Genomic DNA, 27,239 nt, shown 5'->3' on the forward strand with positions numbered 1-27,239 from the left:
ATCAGTTTTCTTTGATATTTTAATTGGAATACCATATAGAGATATGAAAGAAACGTACGTGTATCTTCTATAATATAGCATGGAACACCCTCACGAAACTATAATATAGCCCTCTACGTACATGCAAAATATTTAGCACAACTACAACTTTTTTATCTCTCGTATCACCTTCAACAGCTCACACAAAAACATAAATGAAAGACATGCATTATTATCATGGTATATGGTGCCAGCATTCTCCATCTGGCAATATATATGTAGAAGCATCCCACGTGACCCGTGCCATCCAAGCTCTTGATTCCATGACTATCCGTTGCACTGTGCGGACAAACGCGTACAATGTCATTTGGATATGTGTATTCCACTATGAAACATTATTCCTGTGGTACTAGCCTTTGAATGGTCACAGACTTGTTACATAAAATCCAGGGTATTATCAACAATGTAAGGTTTCCTTCGACTCCCGGATTTCTGTATCCAAGGATCCTGAAACAGTTTTAGACTTCGCTAAGCTAATTAAAAATGGCGTACCTTTTTATAACGCCATTTGTGATTGGCTAAGTCTAAATTTAAGACTGTCTCATGATCTTGTGACTTTTTAATCCTCATGAAGCCAATGTTATAGATTAAAGACAACACGCGGTTTCTCCCAATAAATAAAACATGCGTACTATAATTGTACACTAAAACAAAAGAAAACAAACATCACTCTCACACTCATAGACTTGAACAACGTTACTCCTGTAATATATCACACAAACATTATCACATCTCACTACTTGATCTATATTACACTTCCAGTCAATACTGGGAATAAGCGTTGAATATATATTTACTTTGGCTTTTCACCAATTTTTTAACAAGTGAAGTTCATTGAAGGAAGCTCCAGTAAGAACTTGCACATTAGAATCTCAAAATTTAAAATCCCAATCCTTTCACTAGATATTGTCTACATGCACAACAACAGCCTTATAAACAAACATTTTTGTAAGCAGTCTAGTTAAGAATTACTATCTTAAAAAGACATGCAATGTTCTTATCAGTGTGCTTCTTTAACCATGGCCATTCTGGTGAAAATGTTTCTGTTACTCTACCCAGATGTATGTATCATTGGGTATTTATTATGATATCCATTCCAACGATTGATCCCAGATACATATTTCTAACATTATTTCTCATGGAAATATTAATGTTATTTTTATGACAAAAAACAGAGAAAATATGTATCCTTCATGTACTATAAATGTGTTTTACGACATTTTAATCAACAATATTGTCATTATTGTTGTTGATGTATATCTATATATTTGATTTAGGATTTTTAAGAAACGCTGAAGTCACAGGACTAGCAATACATACATGGAAATCCTAAACAGTGGCAAGTGTAAATCGTGTTTCTAAAAAGTGCTTCAAGAAATGAAGTTAAGCAGACCTGAAGACAATAATTATTTTCATTATTATCACTGTCCTTTTATTAACGAGCATTTTTTCATCACCTCAGGTGTTGCACGGTTATACCTTGAACCATCTAACAAGGTGAGTACTCTATAGAGTTAACATCTTCACTCCCGGTCTAAAGTTATATTTTACAGTAAAATGTATCCCTCTCTTACATAGGTGTACATCATATATATATATATACCATATTCAATCTAATCCTACATTGCACTATATTAAGGACATTCATTAACTTATATATTTCATTTGAAAGCATTACAGAAATTAAGAAAACGTTCGTGAAGATTTCCACTTTACATCTGTTACGATTTCCTATAGACAATTTCTAGGAGAATCATCGTGAAACTGGAGTTCAGAATTCCACTGCGTTACAGCACCACCACAACAAACTTACTATGCACCCCTAGGTACTGTCAAGGAGTAGTATTCAGATGATTATATTTTATCAAATTGACACTTCGCACTACCTTAATCTTTGGGCCACCGCTAAGGAAGGAGTTGGTTTTAGTAATTATAATTATTATCATACGAAATTCTAAACATTTAGGATAAGGCACGTGATGACGTATTACAACTTGATCTGCGTAACTTTACGGAGATAACACCTAAGTAAAGCTGATATTTTCTAAATCCTTAACAGAAAGAATATTAGCCACAACAATATGTAACATTTACGTTCAGGTATTTTGTGTAGGTAAACTTATATATATTTAACTTTGCCATTGAGTGATACAGTGAGTGGGACAGGCAAGAAGACTGACAAAACAATAACCTATCCAGGTACATTGTTAGCATCCCACATTTATGCGTAGTGCATATTCATATACTTGGTAATGCATTATAATATTGTTTATCTGTAATTGTACAATGTATATCATGGGGGCATTATATTATCCAATAGATATTACACATATGAGTCATATGCATTGTAACATATATATTGTACATTACTATACCATTCACACAATGTGTTTTACATTGTAATATAATATGATACACATATAACACATCATTACCGTAAGACAAAGGATGCACTTTCATTGTAAAAACATCATTCAAATACAATGTATACATACGTACACAGTATACTGTATACATGTACAACATTGGCTGCATTGTATTCGTGAATAAGTGATACGTTATATCTCTGTTTATATAAGCATAAAGCATCTCCTTTCCAATTTATCAATTTCTCCTACAATGTAAAATAAACATTTCATACCTTACGCAACAAATATTTGATCTATTGAATGATTCTTTCCAATCATACATCACAATGTAAATAAATACAAATAAGAACTAGATATTAAACCCTGAGAAACTTAAGCTTTATACATTTTGTGTGTCATTTCACGGGTTATTGTCAAGATAAACTATCCATAATCCTTCATTTTCTAAAATTCGTATGCATGGAACTTTAAAAACCGTAATAGATCTGTGGATAACCTTGTGTTTATTTCAGAAAGAGCTTTTTAACGTCAAAATTTAATTAGTACATCTTGTTTTATATCTTTTCATTGGTGGTACTGTAAGATGAAATCCTTTATTGATTTACAATTACTATTTTGTTCGAAGATTATAAACATTCATCTGAACCTTAGACGTAAATGCAGCTGACTAGTGTACTAGTGCCAACCATTTCTACAAAACATTATCTTAATTATATATCCTTTTAATTTACTTGACCTTCATAAGCATAATTTGTCTAAGTAAACTGATCACATGACAAACACCAGCAGACATCCAGTCATGGACAAAACGAGTGTCATGTCGGTTCTTTAAACTACGATTTGGCTGGCCGTGTAAAATCATGTATACTAATAAAGGGCAAGAATCCTCCTCTTGTGACTGAATTTTAAGACTTGTTTTAAAGTGAACAGTCGGGCAAGGAAAATTAAAATTGGTAAAAATGGTGTGAATGTATCCGGTATAATTTCTTATGGAATAGAAAAATAAAATGTCCCGTCAAAACCTCTCTGCATGCGAAGAAATTAATTTATAGTTTAGGAATCCTAAAATGTCCTCCCGACTGACTACTTCCGTGGTTACATTTCCACACAGCCTCGCTTTCAAAGAGTTATTTCAATGGTCAGAACTGGACAACGTAAGCAGAACTTGACCGTCGTTCTATTATGTGAGAACATTTGGAAGACCAATGAACGCATTTAGACTGGTTTTCTTTGCCCGACTATCCACTTTAATTTATTTACACCAGTAGTTTTATAACGAGTTATTCCAGTCTTGAAGTTGGTTGACGATAAAATAAAGAAACCTGTCCATTACTGATGGACCTCTATCACAATCAATGATTGACGATAAAATAAAGAAACCTGTCCATTACTGATGAACCTCTATCACAATCAATGATTGACGATAAAATGAAGATACCTGTCCATTACTGATGGACCTCTATCACAATCAATGATTGACGATAAAATGAAGATACCTGTCCATTACTGATGAACCTCTATCACAATCAATGATTGACGATAAAATGAAGATACCTGTCCATTACTGATGAACCTCTATCACAATCAATGATTGACGATAAAATGAAGATACCTGTCCATTACTGATGAACCTCTATCACAATCAATAAAACGATGAACAGTATCTGAAATCACAGTCGGGCCAGCAATTATCAGGACATAAAAGTTTTAATACATAGTCACCATGTGACTTCATAACAAAACACACTAATTAATTCATTTCACATACTTCGGAAATAACAATAATATTCAATATACATGTATTATGAAAAGTTAAATGACCTACCTAAATTATTGAAAAATATTTTGAACAATTTTTCGTATTCGACTTAATGATGCAAGATTTATAAATTACACCGTTTAAACAGTACATTTGTACTTGTTAAGATTATTTGCCGACATCGATGAGTTTTACTTCACACTTATATCACAATATGAACCTTACTGCAAAATTTTCAATAAGGATACACGTGCCAAAACACACACTGCATCTCACAATATTGAATCTTTCAGTATTGTACATAATGTTTAATATCTTTTAAGAATGCCATAGCTACCCAATGTGACCACTGATGATGGGTTAGGCCTATGTGTATACAGTAATCAGAGATTATTTCTAACATAGCGACTAGTTGTATATTAAAATTGATATGCATGCGTTTGACAAAATGTCTAAGTATTAATTTGTTTAGTTTGATTATGTTATACATGCTATTGATAGTTATGATCATAAATTGATTGTGATCGGGTTAAAACATAGAACAGCTAGATTTTCTGGTGAAAAATGACCACATAGTCAGTACCAGGCATCTGTTCCCTATCTAGGCATGTCATCCTCAGATGGTAGTCAGTACCAGGCATCTGTTCCCTATCTAGGCATGTCATCCTCAGATGGTAGTCAGTACCAGGCATCTGTTCCCTATCTAGGCATGTCATCCTCAGATAGTATATGTAAGCTTTAGTGGTAGAGGTACAGCTACAACTCGGCCACCAAATTGACTAAAAGCAAAACATTGTAATGAGTGTATGATACACATGAATAGAATGGCAATTGTCAAATACAGCACGACATTTGCCATTTACGAATATATGTACAAGGAAACCACTTGTACAACATCATAGATGGCCCAATAACTATCTAGATATGCAAACGACAACACCGTGTAAAGTAAAATTATCACGTGTGGTGAAATGACCACTGTGTCAATTGACTACATGGTGAAATGACCAGTGTCAAGTGGCTACTTGTGGTGAAATGACCACTGTGTCAAGTGGCTACTTGTGGTGGAATGACCACTGTGTCAAGTGGCTACTTGTGGTGAAATGACTATAGTATCAAACTCCAACACGTAGTGAAAGGACAAACTCACGTAATGACTTGACGTGTCACACCGGGCAGCTATGGCTTCTAATTTATCACAGGACGTGAATCACTATTATGGTTTAAAGAACTATAACCTTACATTCAAAATCTCACATCACAAAACAAATTGTAGTTAATAAAGTCTTACAAAAACTTCAGCACAATGTACACACATCGCTCTGAGCCTTCTGTGTCCTCAGTCTATAGTGTCATGATTGTTCTCCATCATCGTGAGCCTTCAGTCATTATGGATTTCAATACTCCATCAATACAGTCAAACATCAAATAAATAGTTACACAGTTTCAATCACGTTTTATATCATTTTTAGATGCTTATAAATGGTGCTGCTTTATTGTTACACAAGCTTTTATCATGAATCACTAAATTCCTGCGGTATCCCATATTTATGACAAGAAGCAGGCAGATATCTTAAAACAAAAGATATCTACCTTTGGTGAATAAGCAATATCAATGCTAGTGTCCCTATAGATTGTCTATGGAGAAGGCCTTTTGTAAATGTGTGGTCACTTCTACTTCCAATTTGTATAAGATTTGGAGATATTCTAGTTACACCCACAACATCAAAGCTAATACCTCTGGAGAAATGAACAGGAAAAGCTCCCATCAATGTTAATTTCCTTGTTAACTCCCCTTTTTTCATCCAGTAATAACTTTGGTTATTGCAAACATGAGAATTTGCCAGAGATAGCCACACCTATATCTTATGTCTAGAGCATTTTCCCAGTCCATTTCCATGTTCTGATGTCCTTACAGAAGAGTAAGAACTACCTTGTAAGATGAGAATTTGTCAGAGTAACCCTGTTCACAGCCCCTGACAAGAGTTCTTTTCTGGTCAATTGCTTGGACTGTAATATCCGTATTTTAAAGCCAGTGCAAACTTAGAATATTGTTAAGATGAGGGTTTGCCCCTTTCTGGAGTACTTCCCTTGTCCATTGTTTGGTTGGACTGTAATGTCCCAATGTATGAGCCTGTACTAACTCTGATTATTGTTAAGATGAGGGTTTGCCAGCGGTAGCCCCGCCCGTAGCCCCTCCCATAGCCCCTGTCTGGGGTACTTCCCTGGTCCATTGTTTAGCCTTAACTCTGTAAAACTTGGTCCCTACTGGTACCTTGAACCGGTTCATCGGCTGTAACAAAGATGTCACAAAATAACAAATCTTACTTTCTTTTTCAAATAATATTTACAAAATTGACTTTTAATGAATACATGCTTGAAATTCCATATTAAACTATTCCAATCTTAGAATACTTTGTTTTGTTTTCAGGTATGAAATAATCCGAGTTACCGGTATTTAGATGAAATAAGTGAGCATTTTGTGAGCAAGTACGCAAAAAAAAAGTAAGTTGTTGACAATACATTATCTTACCTTGATGACCTAAGACACTGTTACAGATATAATACAAGTATAAAAGTAAATTATACCTTTTTAGCCTGGCAGTATTCCTTTTCTGTAATCTCTGCAAGAACCCAAGACTTTCTTGTTTCGCCAGGGTCTTAAAACAAACGGAAAGAAATTGATCTAACAGATGAAAGTAATATACAAGTTATTTATGGGTACAAAGGAGGCAAAAAAAACCAAAAAGATGTGTCTACTACACAGCAGTTTCCTACACAGCATTTTGAAATATTGCGAAGAATAAAGTTATTTTTAGTCAAAAATATTGTTACAAGTACACCAAACACAAATATTTTCTATTTTTAGCAAAGGTGACATTGACCTTTGATCACAGGAAAGAAAGGGAAGAAAGGTATTCATAAAGATTTAAGTTGATCATTCAATTAAATCTTAAGTAATCACACAGAAACCTATTCCCAGATGACACTGACACAGACGTCGGTGCAACCTACTTGTACGAAGCCCCAGACTTTCTAGACAGTCGGTATGAAGGAAGTGAAGTGTAGTCCCAATGGTAAACACCACATACTGGTCATGTCTCTCATCCAGACAGAACAATACAAGGTCCCCTACACTACAACTGAAAATACAAACACATATCATAAGCATCAACATGAGTGAAACAAAAATTGTATTATCAAAGAAATGATATTTAAACTAATCAAACATTTTTAAATATATGCGAGTACTGTTTGGAATAAAATACAATAGTTTAGATTAAAAATGAATGATCACATAACACAAAGATATATTTGTAAGACACCATGATACATACCTTGTTATGGATACCTTATCCTGAACAACAGATCTTGTACTTGCAGTCATAGAAATTTCCGACTGTCAGAGAAAAGAGAAGAAAAATCACAACTGCAGATTTTGGGGAAAAGCTGACATGCATAGAAATGCAACAAAATCTATTTTAAACTTCAATGATAGAAATATCAATAATTTGGCGTGTCTAGCATTAAAGCAAGTGAATACATGGAATATTAGAATGAAACAGGACTGGGTAAGAGGGTATATGAATACGAACAAAACCAAAACAAACCCAACCCTATCTCCTCTTCCCTTTTTTCCATTACTGGGCCATATTTAAAAAGGAAGAAAACGCCTAAAATAATGCAAATGCATGTATAAAACCTTCAAAACTGATAACTACTTCAATTCTTGTAAAAGGAATGTTTCAACAAGACTTATTTCCCAATAGCGTATGTGACAACACTTTCTTACCAGTTTCTGTTGAAGGCTTGTTACTTCATCCTCCTTTAATTTAACAGCCTAAAATCACACAAGATAAAGATATGAGTTTACTCCATAGCATTTGATTTTTTTAAGTAAGCAAACTTGTAATACCTGCTATATGATAAAATAATTGAAATCAAATACAAAAGTACAGTTTTTTCTCTGACAGAGAAAATATGTGTTTTATGAATATGTTAAAAATGTGATGTTATTCTCCAGAAACTTATTACAAAGACTCACCTCTTCTAATTCATTTATTCTCGATTCTTTATCTTCTGTTGTACTGTAAGGACACAAAATATTCATAATATACATTTAATGATATGTAATTGTAAACATCAACATTTCATGCAAGGAGTTTTGTGATAACATATGATTCTTATAGTGGTATAATGATTCCGCTAATGGTATTTTCTGTACACTGTTTTTATAGCAATTATGATGAATGCGCAAATTTCATTGTGCCAAACACAATTGAAAAAAAATTCTCAGATGTATTAATTATCTTCACAATTCTTTATATTTCAGAGATAAATAATGAATACATGTCCATTACCTGATGTTCATGACTGATGGTGACGATGATACCTGCATGTGAGATGCAGGCTGGAGTTGAGTCTGATACTCCGTAAGTTGCTGACGTACCATCGCTATATCACTCTCCATCTGTCTCTTACAAGCCCTGTAAGTATCAAACAACATCTTATAAACCTTTGCAACAAAGTACAAATATTCCAATTCATATATAATGAGCTAGATTTACATCCTATCTTAACAATGTATTTTAAGCATAAAGTTTGGAAGAGAAATTGTGAAAGATGCAGAAATAGCAAAAACTGCTAAACTTTTCAAATAACTTATATTATATCAGAGTCATATATTTGACATAAATCAACATAGTTATATTGATGCTTTTGTAAGACTTACGCGAACTCCCTTTCTTTATCACTCATGTGCGACATCGCTCGATTCTTCATGTCCTCTAATTTTTCCTTCTCTTCCTTCAGCTTGTCAATAGTTTCTAAAATTGGATACAAATGAATTGGTTTTTTATGTAACAGATGTCAGGATTTATTATATCCGCTAGGGATCATACTCACGACCTCTGGCTTACTAGTCAAACACTTAACCAATTTAGCTAAAGACATCTCCTTAGTAGTGTTTATGATAGGACTTGTATCAACCAGTGCTACATTTATAACAATATTTGAAAAAGTTGCATCAGATACACAAAACCTGTCTTTATATGATATCTAAAATCTTGTAAGACATGAGAAAATAAGTGCTATACCTGAAATCCCTGTGCAGAAGAAGACAATGCCGACGTCACCAACACAGATACTGATGTAATAGTGATATACCTATAAGTTATCTACTACTTCCAGACTACCTAATACAAGAACAAAAAGACATGTGGCATTACCTTTGTATTGTTGTTGCTGCTCTGTTATCTTTGCCTGCTCTTGTCGAAGGCTTTCTATCACTTTATCCTTCTCCTGGCTTACCTTACTCACAGCTTCATTAAACATCACCTGAAGAAAATACATTTTCAAAGAAAAAATGTGAGTTTTGATCAAATAGTTCTTTCATTACTTAGACAATATTTTGAATACACTGTGAACCAACTAGCATATCTTTCTCGAGCAAATTACTTATGAATTTCATCATCAAAGTTTATGAAAGATTATACTTAAAATTAACATCAAGCTTGCTTATATCGAAGATATTTTCATCCAACTAAAACATCTGGAAAATAATTCCCAGTAGCCATGAAAGAAACATAGTTTACAGAACATTGAAATAAATTACTTAAAAGCACTTATTAATAATTACTTAATTATATGATATTTTTATTTTCTTGAAAACCATAGAATATGCAATATTAACTAATAATTTGATGTGGTTAAATTAACCTGTTTTTCTGCAGTCAGACTGGTTTTGAGAGAGCTGGCAGACTCGTCGCGATCTTTCTCAAATTTAGCTATAAGGTTACTGATCTCCTGATCATGTTGTTCCTTCAGAGTGGTCAGCTCAATCTCTGACTTCTCTTGGCTGTTCGTTAGGGCCTTCAAACAAATTAAACATTTTTAAGAATTTATTTTACATGTGTTTGAAGTTGGTGTTATGTAAACTACCCAGTATTTTCTTATGTAAAATATAGCATGTGATAAATTCCTCTGTCACCAGTTTTCAAATCAATATAATCCCGTTTGTTGTTTTTAGGACCCTCTACATTGTCACACAATTAAGCTACAGACTCCTGCTCTTTTCATGGAAACTTGACTTTTTTTACTTAATTAATTATTGTAATAACAAATCTATCCTGTTTACATGGAAACTTGACTTTTTTATGTAATTAATTATTGTAGTTACAAATCTATCCTGTTTACATGGAAACTTGACTTTTTTTTATGTAATTAATTATTGTAGTTACAAATCTATCCTGTTTACATGAAAACTTGACTTTTTTTATTAATTAATTATTGTAGTTTCAAATCTATCCTGTTTACATGGAAACTTGATTTTTTTTATATAATTAATTATTGTAGTTACAAATCTATCCTGTTTACATGGAAACTTGACTTTTTTAAAGTAATTAATTAATGTAGTTACAAATCTAAATTGTTTACATGGAAACTAGACTCAGTATAATTTCATTAACCTTAGTTACAAACCATATAATTTCTATGGAAGCTTGACTTACAAGTTCCAACATTTTTACTCATCTTAACATCCTAACTCACCTTGTTTATAGCCTCTTCCTGCTGTCTCTGTAGTCGTTTTTCTACCTCTCTGACAGCGTCCTCGTGCTCCTCTCTGCTTAACACATTCCCGACAAGTTGGAGTCCCTCTGGTGACTTTGCCTGTTTTTCCATCGCCTTGAGATCTGTCTGAGCCTCGCCCTGGGCATAACTCTGTACTTTAGTTTGAGCTTCCTTAGGCAGATATTGCTTCACCGTGGTTTGTGTCTCGCCCTGTGCTAACACAACAGTCTTTGTTTGAGAACCTCCTGTTTTTACCTCGGTCGTGTCTGTTTGCGACTCCGTGTGTGTTCCCTCTATGACGTCTGTTTGGATTTGTTGTTGTGTGAGTTGTGTCTTGTCAGTTTGTGACTGTGTCTGAGTTACTTGCTGTACTGCTGTCTGAGTCTCCTGTCCTGTCACTTGTGCTGGCTCTGTTTGAACAGATAGAGGTTTACTTTCCATCACCTCCGTCTGTGATTCTTTCTGGACCAGTTCTTTTTCACGGAACGCCTTTAGCTCTAACAAAAGAACTTCGTTCTCCTTTACTAACATATCTCTCATTGTTTCCATTTCTTTACTGAAATTTTCTGTCAAAATGTCTTTTTGTTTCTCCAATTCTGAATCTTTTTCCTTTTGTAGTAAGGCTTTCACACTTTCCTCATTTTTACAATATTTTTCTTCTAGCTCTGTTGTTAATCTCTTTACTTCCTCCTCTTTCTCTGATAGTAACTGTTTTGATAAATTTTCAATGCCATATTTATGATCCCCAACAAGAGTTTCTTTCTCATCCTGAAACTGTTTTGACAAAGCTTCCTTTTCTTCCTCAATCTTCTTTTTCATCCTCTCTTCAAAATCCTCCTCCATAATCTTAGTGATGCTTTCTTTTTCAGTTTGGAATTTCTCCATCATTTTCTCTTCCAATAAAATTTTCTCTTTTTCTGCTTTTTCCACACATCCCTCCTTTTCTTTTAACAAATTTTCTTTTTCGGAAACAATTTTTTCAAGTTCATCAATTTGCAACTGAATTTCTGCTCTTAGTTTGTCTAATTCTACCTCCATTTCTAAAGAATGCTGCTTTGTTAGTTCAGTGATTTCCGTGTCGTATTTGTGTTTAGCTTCCTTTAAATCGCTTTCCAGTTTTCGTTTTTCTTCTTTTGTTTTTTCTTGCATTTCACTTGACTGTTGCTTCAGCGATTCTATCTGGCTTTCAAGACCAGCAATCCTACTCTTCTCATTTTCTGACACATCCTTCATTTCTGACAATTGAGAGACTAGTTCTGTCACTTTTCCTTCCATTGTCTTTTTCACTAAAGTCACATCCTCTTTTGCAATAACCAGATCCTTCTGAAGATTTTCCACTTCCTCTTTATGTGTAGCTATTTGTTTATTAGATTGTTCAAGTTTGTCCTCCAAATCCTTTTTCAATTTTTCGAATTCAGCAAATTGTTTCTCTGTGTTGATTCTTTCTTCTTCACTTCTTTGTGCATCAAACTGTTTTAGCATTTCTAAAATCTTTTTCTTATTAGATTCAAATTCATCTTCAAATTGCATTTTGTTATTTACATATGTTGTTTGGAATAAGGTTAAAGACGATTTCATCTCTGGTAAGTGTGTGTTTACATATTCTTGAAACGTTTTAAGCTTAGATGACACAGCACTAGTCTTAGCCTTAAATTCTACATTTTCCTTTTCCAGTTTTTCTAGATAAGCTGCCTTGTTCTCTAAGAGTTTTTCAGCACTAGGTTTCACTGTACCTGGTTTAGAACATGTAGGAGGTGAGTCTGCTATAGAAGAAGGCATAGAATCCTCGATATAGAAATCCGCCGTAGTGAACTCCTGAGAAGTTTCCATGTCTGGAGAAAATTCTGCAGGAGCCTTGCGACGTGACATCACTTTTCGTCCAGCACTCTCACTACTTTTCTCCTCACCACTATTCTGAGCATTGTCCTGTCCAGATGAATCACTCTCAGTTGATTTAAGTTGCTCTGCAGATGAAGTAGAGGCCCCTGAACCCTCCCCTGATGTTTTCAGCATCCCCTGTTCCCCTTTGACTTTTGAGCTACTCGCTGTAGCACCACTCCCACCAGCCACATTCCCTTCATTAGAATCATCACTTCCTTCCCCTTTCATTTGTTGGGTGAGATCTTCTGAAAGACTTCTGGGCATTAATAGTTCTGGTTTTAACTGGTCAGTGTCATTTTCACTTTTGATCACAAGATTGGTGTCCAGTTCAGAATTGGCCACTTGTTCACCAAGAGAAACACTGTCGCGGTCACACGTGAGATACTGGTCATCCAGACCGTGAATTATTTCTATCTCTGATGTCACTACAGAGCTGTGTTTGAATAGCTGGGGGAACTTGCTCTTCGTGATATCTGTGGTACCTGCCGGTAAGGCAGCTTCTAATGGTAACCTGAAACACAGTATAGGTACCAAACTTTTGAAGAGTTGAAAACATGGAACATTACGGATGAATAAAGCCTATTTGCCAGTATTAATTAAATATAAAGATTTATATGTGGTATGTATTTTATCAGTTAATATGTTATAAAAACTCATTAAAGGGACAATTCAATGAGGCTAATTCTGTTACATAACCGCAAAGCAGAATACGACATAAATGTATTGTTCTACATACCTTATAAAACATATAACAAGATATATTGACAACTTCCACGACATTGTTAAGTATTTTGATTGATACCGTTGAAATTCCAAATCGTTGATCAATACGATTAAGCCGGTATAACATGTATGCTGTACCCATACCTGAGCCAAAGTCACATACGTTAATTATATGCAATACATAACCACTGAGGAGTTGGTGAAATTATATTTAGACAAAAACATGCACCTAATAACGTAACCACACACAATTTGAGTCGTTCTAACAAAAATTTCTTTACTACACTGGCAAGGGCCAGGGTTCGGCATACAAGACGTCCGACCACAATGTGTAATGGCGGACAGCAAGAGAGTTTGAACATTTTACATACATTTCACTACAGTAAGCTTCTCTGGCATATCACAGTAAACCAACTAATCTAATTTCTATTAGAATTGGTTTGTTTCTGATATATATGCAAATTTTAATGTACTCTTAGACTGAGTTGTCCCTTTAAAGAAACAGGATTTGAATCATTACTCAGGATTACTCCAAAGCCCAGCAGTAAAATACATTTGTACATACTTAAGCTCCTCTGCTAGTTCTGGCACAGCCTCCTTTAACATAGTGATATCATCTGATGTGATGTTTGGCAAGTTCTGGTCAAACTCTGAAGGTGGCTTATTCTGAAATTATACATTAGTATTATAGATACTAATGTAATTGAATCATATGAAACCTAAGCATATTTTTGATAACATAATAATTTGTTTTGCTGCCATTATTTGTGAGTAATCCCAAACATAGCAACTGTCCTTGATATAGAAGACAACATTTCTACCAGTAATGCATGGTGTTTTCACACAGGACCTAGCCATTGGACAAGCATTGCATTAAGGAGATATATGACCATTGAATGACTTCCAAATTGGCCTCTGTAGATACTTCCATTCACATTGGAAGCTGAGTAATATGATTTACTTTAAGAATACCTAAAGATTTAATAGAAACTATCAATCGGATTATGCTTCCTTGTCAAGGCATAATTTTCAAACTAAATTCTCAATGAATAAATCAACTGACCAAATTTATATGATTTGAGTTTAGCAGTTGTTCACTTACAATAACAGTGACAGGCACGTCATCCAGGCCCTGAAACAGTGTCTGTAGGAAGTGGTGACCTGGGAAAGAAAATATGTATGGTAAAACTTTCCCCAAACACCCAAAAAATTTCATCAAATACAAGTATACATATGATATGTACTATATATCATCTAAAAACAACCTGATATGAAACCTAACAACACGTTATATAAAATGATATAGCACATTATTTAGAAAAATATGTCGCCTAAAAATAGAGCAATTCCACTTTTGCAGACTACATAGTTATTAGTTATATTACCAGTATGCCATGTATTTTTAAGCGTACCATCATAATTGATTTAATACATGGAATGAAAGATACTGAATAAAATAAAAATAACTTATAACCATATTACTTACCAACTTCGCTTTGAAAGCTCTGTCTACGTTTCACCTCCTCAGAGTGAACCGAATTAAAGTCATCAGCAACAGTGGCCGCCCACTACAAATACACAATAAATAAGTCTGTGCCATATATCACAGTCTATCATATACATAAATATGTGTGCACCATATATCACAGTCTACCATATACATTAAATATGTGTGCACCATATATCACAGTCTATCATATACATAAATATGTGTGCACAATTTATCACGGGCTATCATATACATAAATATGTGTGCACCATATATCACAGTCTATCATATACATAAATATGTGTGCACCATATATCACAGGATATCATATACATAAATATGTGTGCACAATTTATCACGGGCTATCATATACATAAATATGTGTGCACCATATATCACAGGCTATCATATACATTAATATGTGTGCACCATATATCACAGGCTATCATATACATAAATATGTGTGCACCATATATCACCAGCTATCATATACATAAATATGTGTGCACCATATATCACCAGCTATCATATACATATATATGTGTGCACCATATGTCACAGGCTAGCAGGTGGGTTTACAGCTCAAAACATTATTTACAATGAATGATTGAAGATGTTTTCCATTCATCATAACTTTCGGTATTAAAATTGAAAGGAAACAAAAACTGTCCAAAAACTAAGGTTTAGAAAGGGAAGATTGACATTAAAACATGTATTAATATCAACATCTAAGTGACATAAAGAGTGATACAAATAATATCTTATAAACATGGAAAATGTTGATTAGGAGTATCAAAGGATTCTACCTTGGTAAAAAAAGAGGCAAACTTTTTCCTGCGTACTACTTCCACTACCAGCTGGGCATACACTCTTGGGGCCTCGTAAATCTGGCGTAGGATATCCAAACGCTTCCTCAGTCTCTTCAGATTCTCGTGATAAATCATCAGTTTACCATCAACATCACAGATCATCTTCTCAACCCACATCACCCACCTGTCAACAAAAAGGTTAGCTGATATATGTTATTCTGTTAATACGATGTTCCTCCAGTCAACTTACCAACCATCCAACCAAACTCCTCTTTTGTTACAGGCAATAACATCCGTGCATCAATTTCTAAACTACGGAAATTTAAATTTTGAATGAAATTATAGTGAAACGTTGCTTTTAGGTTAACTGAATATATATGCAATTTTTTTCATTCACATTTCTTTTATTAAAATATATTTCACATTGGCTTATTTATGTAAAACAACAGCAACATCTATTGATGATAGTATAATATGACTGAAGGCAAGGCCTTAAAGGGCGCCGCCAGATGTTTCAGCAAGCATAAATTATGCAATGTTAAAAAGTTCAATTTATGGAAATAACGGAGCCAAATTTTTGGTTTATTTTTTATCCATATATTCACACTCTATCTTTGTCCCAAAGCCCCCATTTGAGAAGGGAACCCACAAGAAGAAAGAAACTTTTATTTCCGTAACAGATATGCCATTTTGGTCAGGTGATTATATTGGACGGTAGTTTATCACCTGAACGCTTGCAAATAAAGAGCAACAGCACTGAGCTTCTGCCAGATGAAGATTACGTTTGTCGGATCTTAAAAGCGTTTGAATCGCTTGATTATATAATGAGCTGACTTCAAGCATCGCATTCACGCTGATGCGATTTTTTACAGAGGATAAAAAAATGGCGACAGCAAACTGAAGCTGTCAGTGTGTAGGATTGAATTTTGAAGATTGTGTTTTTTCTTTATTTTCATGTATGCGTTACCTTAGAAGCGCTTCGCACGGCACGAAGGGCTGCGCCCTTATAATATGATTATTTTAAACCTCTAAGACTATTTGAGTACAACTTTCAATTAAATGTGAGACCCTTCCCAAGTAACAATAGTTTTTCCTTTTTTCTGTGTCCATGGAGATTAACAAAATGATGAATTTGAAAAGCAAAGACAATGTTTAGTCTTGTCACAAATTAAATCATGGAAAATATTATGAAACTTTTAATAAAAGCATTCAATCAGGAGAGCTAAGATCAACAGTTCTGAATTACCTTAACCGTGTGTGAAGATTAACAGCTAGTTCTTCTTTAGCCATCTTGCATTTCTTCTTCTTATCTCGGAGCATTTTATGGTTGTTAACCATGACAAGTAATTGTTTCTTGTGACTGGAGCAGAGGTCGGGTAGGATGGACTTGTCACGTAGATTACTTACACGACTCTGGTTCTGGACAAAACCCTAAAACACAATATCAGTATACCTTACACAGTAGCAATGACAGTGAAATTGTAATATTCTGACAAAAAATATTTCATATATAAACAAGAGATCCCAGAGGGATCTTGGCGCCCACCAAAGAATGATCTATATCTGACAAAGGAAAGATGGATCTTTTCTCTACTTTTTAAACTTTTTCAAACATACTACGGTACATATAAAATTTGAGACAGATCGCTTCAGTACCTTTTGAGAAATAGCGGTAACAAACTTCAACTATCAAAATCCAAGATGACTCCTTGGCGGCCATCTTGTTGATCAATCGGTCCCAAATTACAATATGCACAACAAGGGCCCTAGGGGAACCTACATGTGGAATTTGAGAAAGATCCATTCAATACTTTCTGAGAAATAGCGATAACAAACTTTGAATATAACAATCCAAGATGGCTGCCTGGCAGCAATCTTGTTGACCAATCGGTTCCAAATTACAATATGCACAACTAGCGCCCTAGGGGAACCTACATATGAATTTTGAGACAGATCCCTTCAGTACTTTCTGAGAAATAGCGATAACAAACTTTGAATAACAAAATCCAAGATGGCTGCCTGGCGGCCATCTTGTTGACCGATCCGTCCCAAAATGCAATATGCACAACTAGGTCCCTAGGGGAACCTACATATGAAATTTGAGACAGATCCCTTCAGTACTATCTGAGAAATAGCCATAAGAAACTTTAACTATCAAAATCCAAGATGGCGGCCTGGCGGCCATCTTGTTCACCAATTGGTCCAAAAATGCAATATGCACAATAAGGGCCCTAGGGGAACCTACATATTAAATTTGAGAAAGACCCCTTCAGCACTTTTTGAGAAATAGGGATATCAAACCTTAACTATCAAAATCCAAGCAGCCTCAAAATCTGTATGGCACAAATAGGGACCAAGGGTAACCTCCATGTGAAGTTTGAACAAAATTCCTTCAGTAGTTCTCAAGAAATATCAATAACAAACTTCAACTGCCAAAATCAAAGATGGCTGCCTGGCGGCCATCTTGTTTTTCCGATCAGCCTCAAAATCTGTATGGCACAACTAGGGACCAAGGGTAACCTCCATGTGAAGTTTGAACAAAATCCCTTCAGTAGTTCTCAAGAAAAAATATCGATAACAAACTTCAACTGCCAAAATCAAAGATGGCTGCCTGGCGGCCATCTTGTTTTTCCGATCAGCCTCAAAATCTGTATGGCACAAATATGGACCAAGGGGACCCTCCATGTGAAGTTTGAACAAAATCCCTGCAGCAGTTTTTAAGAAATAGTGATAACAAGCATTGTTTACGGACGGACGACGGACGGCGGACCACGGACCACGGACCACGGACGCAGGGCGATTTGAATAGCCCACCATCTGATGATGGTGGGCTAAAAAGCACATTCTGAAATATACATTTATATACCACTATGCATAAACTTTCAATTGTTCATCTCCTTTTAAATCCTAATGATGATGATATAGTCACACATCAATGCATTTTGTGAGTAATTGTGTGCATTTATGAGGCTGCCGACGTTCACATATCACATATAAACCAAAGTTTACAATAGTATCATCATATACTCCTGTTATACCTGTGCCATATCTGATCATATACTCCTGTTATACCTGTGCCATATCTGATTGCTCCTGAACCAAGCGTCGAGCAACAGACATCATCTGGTCAAGCCCGTACAGTCGATCCTCGAGCCCCTTGACCTCCTTCATGCTGATGTTGTCCACCTGTTTTAGGGTACTCTGAACCTCAGTGGTCAGCGATTCCTGGATACGAGGGTCCAACTGCTCTGTAGCCTTCAGACACTGGTCCACCATGTCATTTAGATTGTGCTGTGGATCCTTTACATAAAATAAAAGATTGGTCTCTAATTAATATAACTATCGAATTTTTTTCCTGCCACAACTCATAAAAAGCCACTTTAATAAAATGAAAAGTTTCATTTTTTTTTTGTATAAAGGAAGCCATGAGTATATTATTTTCATTTAGGACTGTAAAGTCTTATCTAAGTCTACCTTTTAATTAACAATTTTTCATTAGGTTAACTCAAAACTTTGTATATAAACTTTGTAAATTTTATATATAAAATTTGTATTAAATTTTATATACAAAGTATATAAACTTTGTATATAAACGATGTAAACTTTGTATATAAACTTTGTATATTAACTTGGTAAACTTTGTATATCAACTTCGTAAACTTTGTACTTTGTATATAAACTTTGTATATTAACTTGGTAAACTTTGTATATCAACTTTGTAAACTTTGTATGTAAACTTTGTACATAAAGTATATAAACTTTGTACATTAACTTTGTACACTCTGTATATAAACTTTGTACATTAAGTATATAAACGTTGTACACTCTGTATATAAACTTTGTACACTCTGTATATAAACTTTGTACACTCTGTATATAAACTTTGTACATAAAGTATATAAACTTTTTAACCTTTGTATATAAACTTCGTAAACTTTGTTTATAAACTTTGCATGTACCTGAGAGCTGATCCAGTCATACAAACTTCCCTTAGTGTCCTCATCAGATCCAGCTAGGGCTGCGGAATGCTCGGCCAGGTACGATACCCCACTCAACAACACTGGTAGTACCGGAATCTTACTCAACAGCTGTAGGGAACTGATCACACTACAAACACCACAATAGACACTTAAACCAAACACCCCTAAACATACATGTAAACTCTTCATATTCAGAGACTAGACCAGGCTATTATGAAATCATGGGGTAACCATTCACCCCTCATCACACATTTGTAGTCTTAGAATTCAAAACCACACACATATCAATTTGATATAGCAGTCAAATGATTTTCAAAAGTTATCAGTATGAAATTTATGAAATTCTTGTAAAAGGGTATTTTGAGTACCGTTGGGTACCTATAGATTTATTACAGCGAAGATTTATAGCACACAACTATGAAACATGATCTAGCAACCCTTCATTGTTATAATAGTGTAGAGCTTTACCTAGAGAGTGTTTCTCTGTAGTCATCCCTCTGACACAGGTATTCCTGATAGGCCACCATGAATATCTCAGACCTTTGGCGAAGAGCACTGTAATGTAGAATGAGACGCTGTCTAATATGAAGACTTCAATCCATTACAGTTGCATCTTAACCTCATCCAATTTTCTTTGCTTATCTCCCTTAAGGTACCAAAGTTATCTTTGCTTATATTCCACATTTACGCTTACTCTGGTACTGTAGCACATCTCAAACAACTATGAATCTTTCCCGACTTTTTTCTTCTCTTACTATTACTATATGATCATTCTTACCCTCCCATTCACTTGCCTGATTGACTTATCCTAGCACCAATAAATATCTGCTTACTGTCCATACCCAGAATGTACCAATATTACTCCCAAATACCCATCACCAGAATCTTGTTCCTAGATATTTCTACCTCTCAAAAACCCTGATAATATCTAGTCCAGTAGTTTGACAGAACCTACAGACCTGGTAATGTCCTCTAAGTTTGCCACGACAGCAGCCCAGCCCTGTTGTTGAAGATGTTGATCATGAACCAACTTCTCACAAGCTTTCATTTCCTCCTTGTCTACATCATGGATTTGCTATAACAGGTCATATTTACACTCATTTATGTTAATTGTACTAAAACATTCTTTAGTTTGAAAATTATTCTGATCGATTGTAATATATAGTCTATTTTGCATCATGAAATAATAAGATGAAAATTGAATTTTTTGGAAGTTTATTGTGTTTATGAACGATAAAAGTTGTAACCAATAACTGGTTTTACAGTTCACTTTCTGAACTTATGATCTTTTTCACATTGATTCACTTTAATTGAACATCAAGCATATAATAAATACAATTATGTGTTAATTGTATCAAATAAATCCAGCCCTACTAGATGACAAGAGAAATATACACACCAAAGCCAGTTGTGCTCTGGAGACAACCGTAGCGTAGGCTGGAGGTAACAGGAGCGAACCCTCCACTTGGCTGTGGATGTCTACATCTACAAATAGATCATTATTAGCATACACCAAACTCTGATCATAATCATCAGACAATTTTCACATAATAGAAGTAACTACTTAGCTATTGTCAATAAGTTAGGGAAAGGGGGGGGGGGGTTACTGTGACCAAGTAGTTAAAATGTCTAACAATTTACCACCATTAATCTACCTGAGCCTGCCCACAAAGGTCAAGCCATTATATAGGATGCCTTATTTTTACATTCTACCATTTGTCTTCCTGGTCTGGGTTATAAAAGCAGTTCCCAGACATTGGGCATCAGTTTAAGATTTATTTCTATTTCTCATGTATTCCTCAACAACTAAACCCTGACACATCTGTAAGTAATCTTTGATGAATCCTATAGACACTATAGACCATAATCGATTAATCCTGCTCACAGAATGGTAGAGTCTATTTAGTAAACATGGAGTGAATAGATGTAATAGGACATAAAGGCAAACAAACCAAACTATCTGTCAGAGCCTAGTGCTTCACATTTTACAAGGAAATAGTGTCAAACAAATTCTATACTTCTTAACCTTTTTTAAAGCAACGAAAACAGATGACAATGTGTTCAGTATTACTGTATATTTACCTGATCCGTAATGAACACTTGGAGAAGGAGGTGTCATGGCCTCTATTGTACTCTTGCTGAACAGAAATATTGGATTGGTGTCCTACAAGGTCACAAAATAAAAGGTTTGTATCAAATCATAACAACAACAAAAGAGGACTTCCGAATTGGCTCACATTGCTATGGTTAAATGTTTTTTTTTTATTATTGTCACAACTTATTTAAGTATCTACACAGCAAATATGTTGTTTTGTTTTCATGAAATAAATTACAATATTATGATGTTTCATTGTTTTATCTCATTCACCCATGAATTTTCATAATGAATTGTTCAGGCCATTGAACTTGATGAGAAGAGATATGTCTTAAGGGGTAAACTCTAACGTAAAGTTACAAATGACATATACCTAGAAATGTTTGTAAGACATAAATACTCCAACGTAAAGTTACAAATGACATATACCTAGAAATGTTTGTAAGACATAAATACTCCAACGTAAAGTTACAAATGACATATACTAGAAATTTTGTAAGACATAAATACTCCAACGTAAGTTACAATGACATACCTAGAATGTTTGTAAGACATAAATACTCCAACGTAAAGTTACAAATGACATATACCTAGAAATGTTTGTAAGACATAAATACTCCAACGTAAAGTTACAAATGACATACACCTAGAAATGTTTGTAAGACATAAATACTCCAACGTAAAGTTACAAATGACATATACCTAGAAATGTTTGTAAGACATAAATACTCCAACGTAAAGTTACAAATGACATATACCTAGAAATGTTTGTAAGACATAAATACTCCAACGTAAAAGTTACAAATGACATATACCTAGAAATGTTTGTAAGACATAAATACTCCAACGTAAAGTTACAAATGACATACACCTAGAAATGTTTGTAAGACATAAATACTCCAACGTAAAGTTACAAATGACATACACCTAGAAATGTTTGTAAGACATAAATACTCCAACGTAAAGTACAAAGTTACAAATGACATAAATATACTAGAAATGTGTTTGTAAGACATAAATACTCCAACGTAAAGTTACAAATGACATATACCTAGAAATGTTTGTAAGACATAAATACTCCAACGTAAAGTTACAAATGACATATACCTAGAAATGTTTGTAAGACATAAATACTCCTAACGTAAAGTTACAAATGACATATACCTAGAAATGTTTGTAAGACATAAAGACTCCAACGTAAAGTTACAAATGACTACCTAGAAATGTTTGTAAGACATAAATACTCCAACGTAAAGTTACAAATGACATATACCTAGAAATGTTTGTAAGACATAAATACTCCAACGTAAAGTTACAAATGACATACACCTAGAAATGTTTGTAAGACATAAATACTCCTGCCTCCATGTAAAATAAAATCAAATAAGGATGCAACTGAATGTGACAAGTTCATATGGAACAAACATTGGTAACATTGGTAACATATGTCCATCATTTCATGGAGAGATCATCACAATAAACTGTTGAATCAGAGATGCACTTGAATAACTTACAGTGCCTGCGTGGTATTTTCCGACCCTTGCCGATGGATCCAGGCTTTCCCCACCACTGATCAGTAACACTTGTTTGTCCTCTGTAATATGGCACGCTCTGGCTATCACCCCCTGGAGAGTGGCAACACTGAAATCATAGTCAAACTATAGTAAATCTGTAATGGCACGCTCTGGCTATCACCCCCTGGAGAGTGGCAACACTGAAAACATATAGTCAAACTATAGTAAATCTGTAATGGCACGCTCTGGCTATCACCCCCTGGAGAGTGGCAACACTGAAAACATAGTCAAACTATAGTAAATCTGTAATGGCACGCTCTGGCTATCACCCCCTGGAGAGTGGCAACACTGAAAACATATAGTCAAACTATAGTAAATCTGTAATGGACGCTGGGAACCCTGAAGAGTGGCAACACTGAAAACATAGTCAAACTATAGTAAATCTGTAATGGCACGCTCTGGCTATCACCCCCTGGAGAGTGGCAACACTGAAAACATAGTCAAACTATAGTAAATCTGTAATGGCACGCTCTGGCTATCACCCCCTGGAGAGTGGCAACACTGAAAACATAGTCAAACTATAGTAAATCTGTAATGGCACGCTCTGGCTATCACCCCCTGGAGAGTGGCAACACTGAAAACATAGTCAAACTATAGTAAATCTGTAATGGCACGCTCTGGCTATCACCCCCTGGAAAGTGGCAACACTGAAAACATAGTCAAACTATAGTAAATCTGTAATGGCACGCTCGGGCTATTACCCCTGGAGAGTGGCAACACTGAAAAACATAGTCAAACTATAGTAAATCTGTAATGGCACGCCCTGGCTATCACCCCCTGGAGAGTGGCAACACTGAAAACATAGTCAAACTATAGTAAATCTGTAATGGCACGCTCTGGCTATCACCCCCTGGAAAGTGGCAACACTGAAAACATAGTCAAACTATAGTAAATCTGTAATGGCACACTCTGGCTATCACCCCCTGGAGAGTGGCAACACTGAAAACATATAGTCAAACTATAGTAAATAATCTATTAATTCAATTAAATAATAGTTTATAATTTAGCCAACAAAATAATCATATAACAATTATTTCAGTATTACATTTATACTTTCAGTTTCCAGGATTTTTGAAAAAAAACAACTCTTCTAGAAATTGAACTATGCAAAACTTTGTTACAATACCGTAATTTAAACTAGCCTGTACTTTATCATTTCAATTTACAGATTCCATTAATATTAAGTTCTGCGAGCTGTAGAAATGTGTGTTCAGGGGCGAAAAGTTAATTAATTATGTACGGGTATCCATAGTAATATTTTTCCTTGATTAGTGTATGTATCTCAAATCACAGTGACTTTGAAAACTGAATATTCAAATTTAATTACCTCTCCATGGCTAAGTTCATATCGAAGGTGAGCATGGTGCCAGTATCTACATGGAAGACATACAACATGGTATCAGTTTTTCAGGACTGTTCTCTCCCAAACAGCTCTCTTAGCATTACTCTGGGCACCTCTCCAGACACCAATTCAACATCTGAGGATAAACATATGGGATATTGTTGTTGATTCAACATGCAGGATATAAAATCAGTTGTTGATTTAAATATTCAGGTACAATGCATTGATTTCTGATAGACAATAGAGATATATAGCATTATGTTTAACTAACATATGAATGTGTATATTTCAGGAAATGTTCATCCTTTAATATAGAATAAAGGTGATTGTAAAGGGCAATGCTGATGTTTAACTAATGTTAAATTTGTTTCATAATTAGTTATAATATTTTGAATATTACATGCATTCATTATATATTTTAATAAATATTGTATTTGATATAATAATACATCAGGGGAAACTTAATAGAAACAAATTTTGACTAGCTTTTCATAAAATCATTATTATGACTCAAATAATTTGCATAAGAAATCAACAAAAATTTCATTCAGTCTATATTTAATTCTAGACAAGTGAAACAAAGAGGCCTCAATAATGTAAATTATATATTTAATGTGGAAGGGTGGTTTTAGGGATGGACCCAGGATCAAAGGTGTTTACTGAGTCAAATATGGTATGATTTAAGGCTACTGCCTACTTTATATACTTGATATGAAAAAAAAGTTTGATAAAAATGTTAAATCTGCCAAAACAGGCAATAATGTTCAAAGAAAGGCAAAGATTTTGTACAGTCATGGTCAGCATTTCATATGTTTTCATTAATTTAACATCAATATTGTCACCACCAGATACATTACTTTAAGTACTTATATATAAATATATACTATTTAACATTTTAAGAACAAATGGTCAGATTTTACATTTAATCATATAAGTTGCGTGTCAATGATATGTGAACAATCTAGAGGAGAGAGCCTTTCTGAAGTTACTGTACTGTACCACCAAACACCTGGATTTCATTTTCCAAAAGGTTCTCAAAAGTAATTCATATCACTGTGTTTTCTCATATTTAATTTTTTGGGTTTTTTTTTTCAGTTACAAAAATAAATATTAAAATTCAATATAATGAAATTGTACCATCTAGATAACATTTTATATATGCACAAACATTGAAAGATATTTAAAGCTGACGTGTACATTTCTAAAAGACATTTCTGTAGGGTTTTTTTCTGAACGACATCGACGTTAATGACATAATCATCTATAAACTGCAATGAATCAGCTGATCCAAAATGTCGTCTGACAAAAATTCTCACTACTTCCTATCAAAATCTGAATCACTAAATAGAACCTTACATAATATTTAATACCTAAAACGCATGTAGTTAAACGTATTCTGTTGTGTAAAAACATAAGCTCGGTCATAATATAGGCCTGTACCGTCATGTACTGGACCAGTATGTCTGCAAAGTGAAAACGAAAACAAACCATTATTTTCCGTGTGAACCTTGACATTTCATTGAAATTTGACTTACCAAGCAAGAGATATTTAACAAATATCGACACTATCATCAAATTTCACATGTTGACTGGTTCTTTTACTTCATTTCGGAAGAAATGACATGGAAATCGTAATTATTTTTCTTCTCATTGTGAAAATATTGCACCAGATCAAAATACATCAGAAGAGCGAACACGAGGGGAGATAACCGACGATAAAATATCGTCTATGAATCTATGGTATCGAATCGTGGTACGCATATTGAACATTATGCTGTCTTATAACTTAAAATATATACGGTAATAAAACAGAATATTAGTAGGGTCTATATTCATCTATTCAGGTAGGCTATGGAATTTAGAAATCCTCTAAACTGTTAAAAAAAAAAAAAAAATAGGAAAACATTGAATAAAAGTTGATTTTTTTTTTCATTTCAAAACATATCATGGCACATTTAATAAATATAAAATAATTTAAACCGACGCCATTTTTTCAAATATCATCTAGCGTATAAACAGCAAATGCAGGAGTAGATATCTATTGTATAACTTCATTAATTTACAATAATTACCTTGAAATAGAAATCTACCACTCTTTTGATCCTTTCCCAGCCAGGGTTGACACTGCTTGTCAGGACTGTTCTCTCCCAAACTGAAAAAGGTGATTTAAATCAGACCGACGCAGTTTATTTCTTTTACATCTTTTAATATAAAATCTCCTAATATTCTTTTGAAATAAAAAATATTCATCCAAAATCTGATAAGTTCTAGAGCGTTGCCATGAATTACATTCTAGATTGACACAAGCATTACTTTATGGTTTTTGGGTTTTTTTGTGCGTGTGTGTGTGTTAGATTTGGTGTATGGAAAATTGCTTTAAAAATGTAACACTGGATTCCATTTCGCTGGTTCTGAATTCTACAGATTTTATTTCTCATAATTCTTTATCTAAGTAAGAGTAATTTTCAATTCCAGTGCCAAAGGGGAGATCCCATATTTTTCAATGCAATAAGATGTTTAATGATAATATGGGCTTTAGCTAGAAAATGATCCACATTATAAATTAAAATGCTTACTTGTTTTAAAAAAGCCCAGATTCACAATAGGAG

The 27,239-nt window shown here is 34.3% G+C and overlaps 1 protein-coding gene across 2 annotated transcripts; it reads right to left on the reverse strand.

The window, feature by feature from the left end:
- On the reverse strand, positions 1-26,315 carry LOC138325766 (RB1-inducible coiled-coil protein 1-like). 2 transcript variants are annotated; one of them, XM_069271647.1, is made up of 25 exons: positions 26,166-26,315; positions 24,616-24,766; positions 23,229-23,355; positions 21,702-21,783; positions 21,019-21,104; positions 20,579-20,694; positions 20,088-20,174; positions 19,599-19,746; positions 18,712-18,939; positions 16,886-17,070; positions 15,637-15,823; positions 14,828-14,909; positions 14,444-14,502; positions 13,907-14,007; positions 10,717-13,129; positions 9,886-10,038; positions 9,396-9,504; positions 8,900-8,993; positions 8,529-8,654; positions 8,213-8,255; positions 7,961-8,008; positions 7,506-7,567; positions 7,183-7,310; positions 6,757-6,827; positions 1-6,460 (listed from the first exon to the last, which is right to left on the reverse strand). In XM_069271647.1, exons 2-25 carry the CDS (start codon positions 24,681-24,683, stop codon positions 6,323-6,325), a joined length of 4,941 nt encoding a protein of 1,646 aa, XP_069127748.1. In that variant the 5' UTR covers positions 24,684-24,766; positions 26,166-26,315; the 3' UTR covers positions 1-6,322. The 2 variants fall into 2 exon arrangements, with proteins under 2 accessions (XP_069127748.1, XP_069127749.1); XM_069271648.1 differs by lacking the exons at positions 18,712-18,939; positions 19,599-19,746; positions 20,088-20,174; ... (4 more) ...; positions 24,616-24,766; positions 26,166-26,315 and adding an exon at positions 18,678-18,687.
- Positions 26,316-27,239: the final 924 nt, after the last annotated feature.

Source organism: Argopecten irradians, chromosome 6 (genome assembly GCF_041381155.1).
Source record: "Argopecten irradians isolate NY chromosome 6, Ai_NY, whole genome shotgun sequence".
Taxonomy (NCBI): Eukaryota; Metazoa; Mollusca; class Bivalvia; order Pectinida; family Pectinidae; genus Argopecten; species Argopecten irradians.

Bases quoted from the DNA above. Each gene is read 5' to 3' on its own strand.
- LOC138325766 (XM_069271647.1), bottom strand. From the start codon at position 24,683: ATGTTGTATGTCTTCCATGTAGATACTGGCACCATGCTCACCTTCGAT. The intron at 21,784-23,228 runs GTAAGTTATTCA...GTGACCTTGTAG, and splicing joins GAAAATACCACGCAGGCACT to GACACCAATCCAATATTTCT. The intron at 9,505-9,885 runs GTTAATTTAACC...TATTTTCTTCAG, and splicing joins GTCTGACTGCAGAAAAACAG to GTGATGTTTAATGAAGCTGT.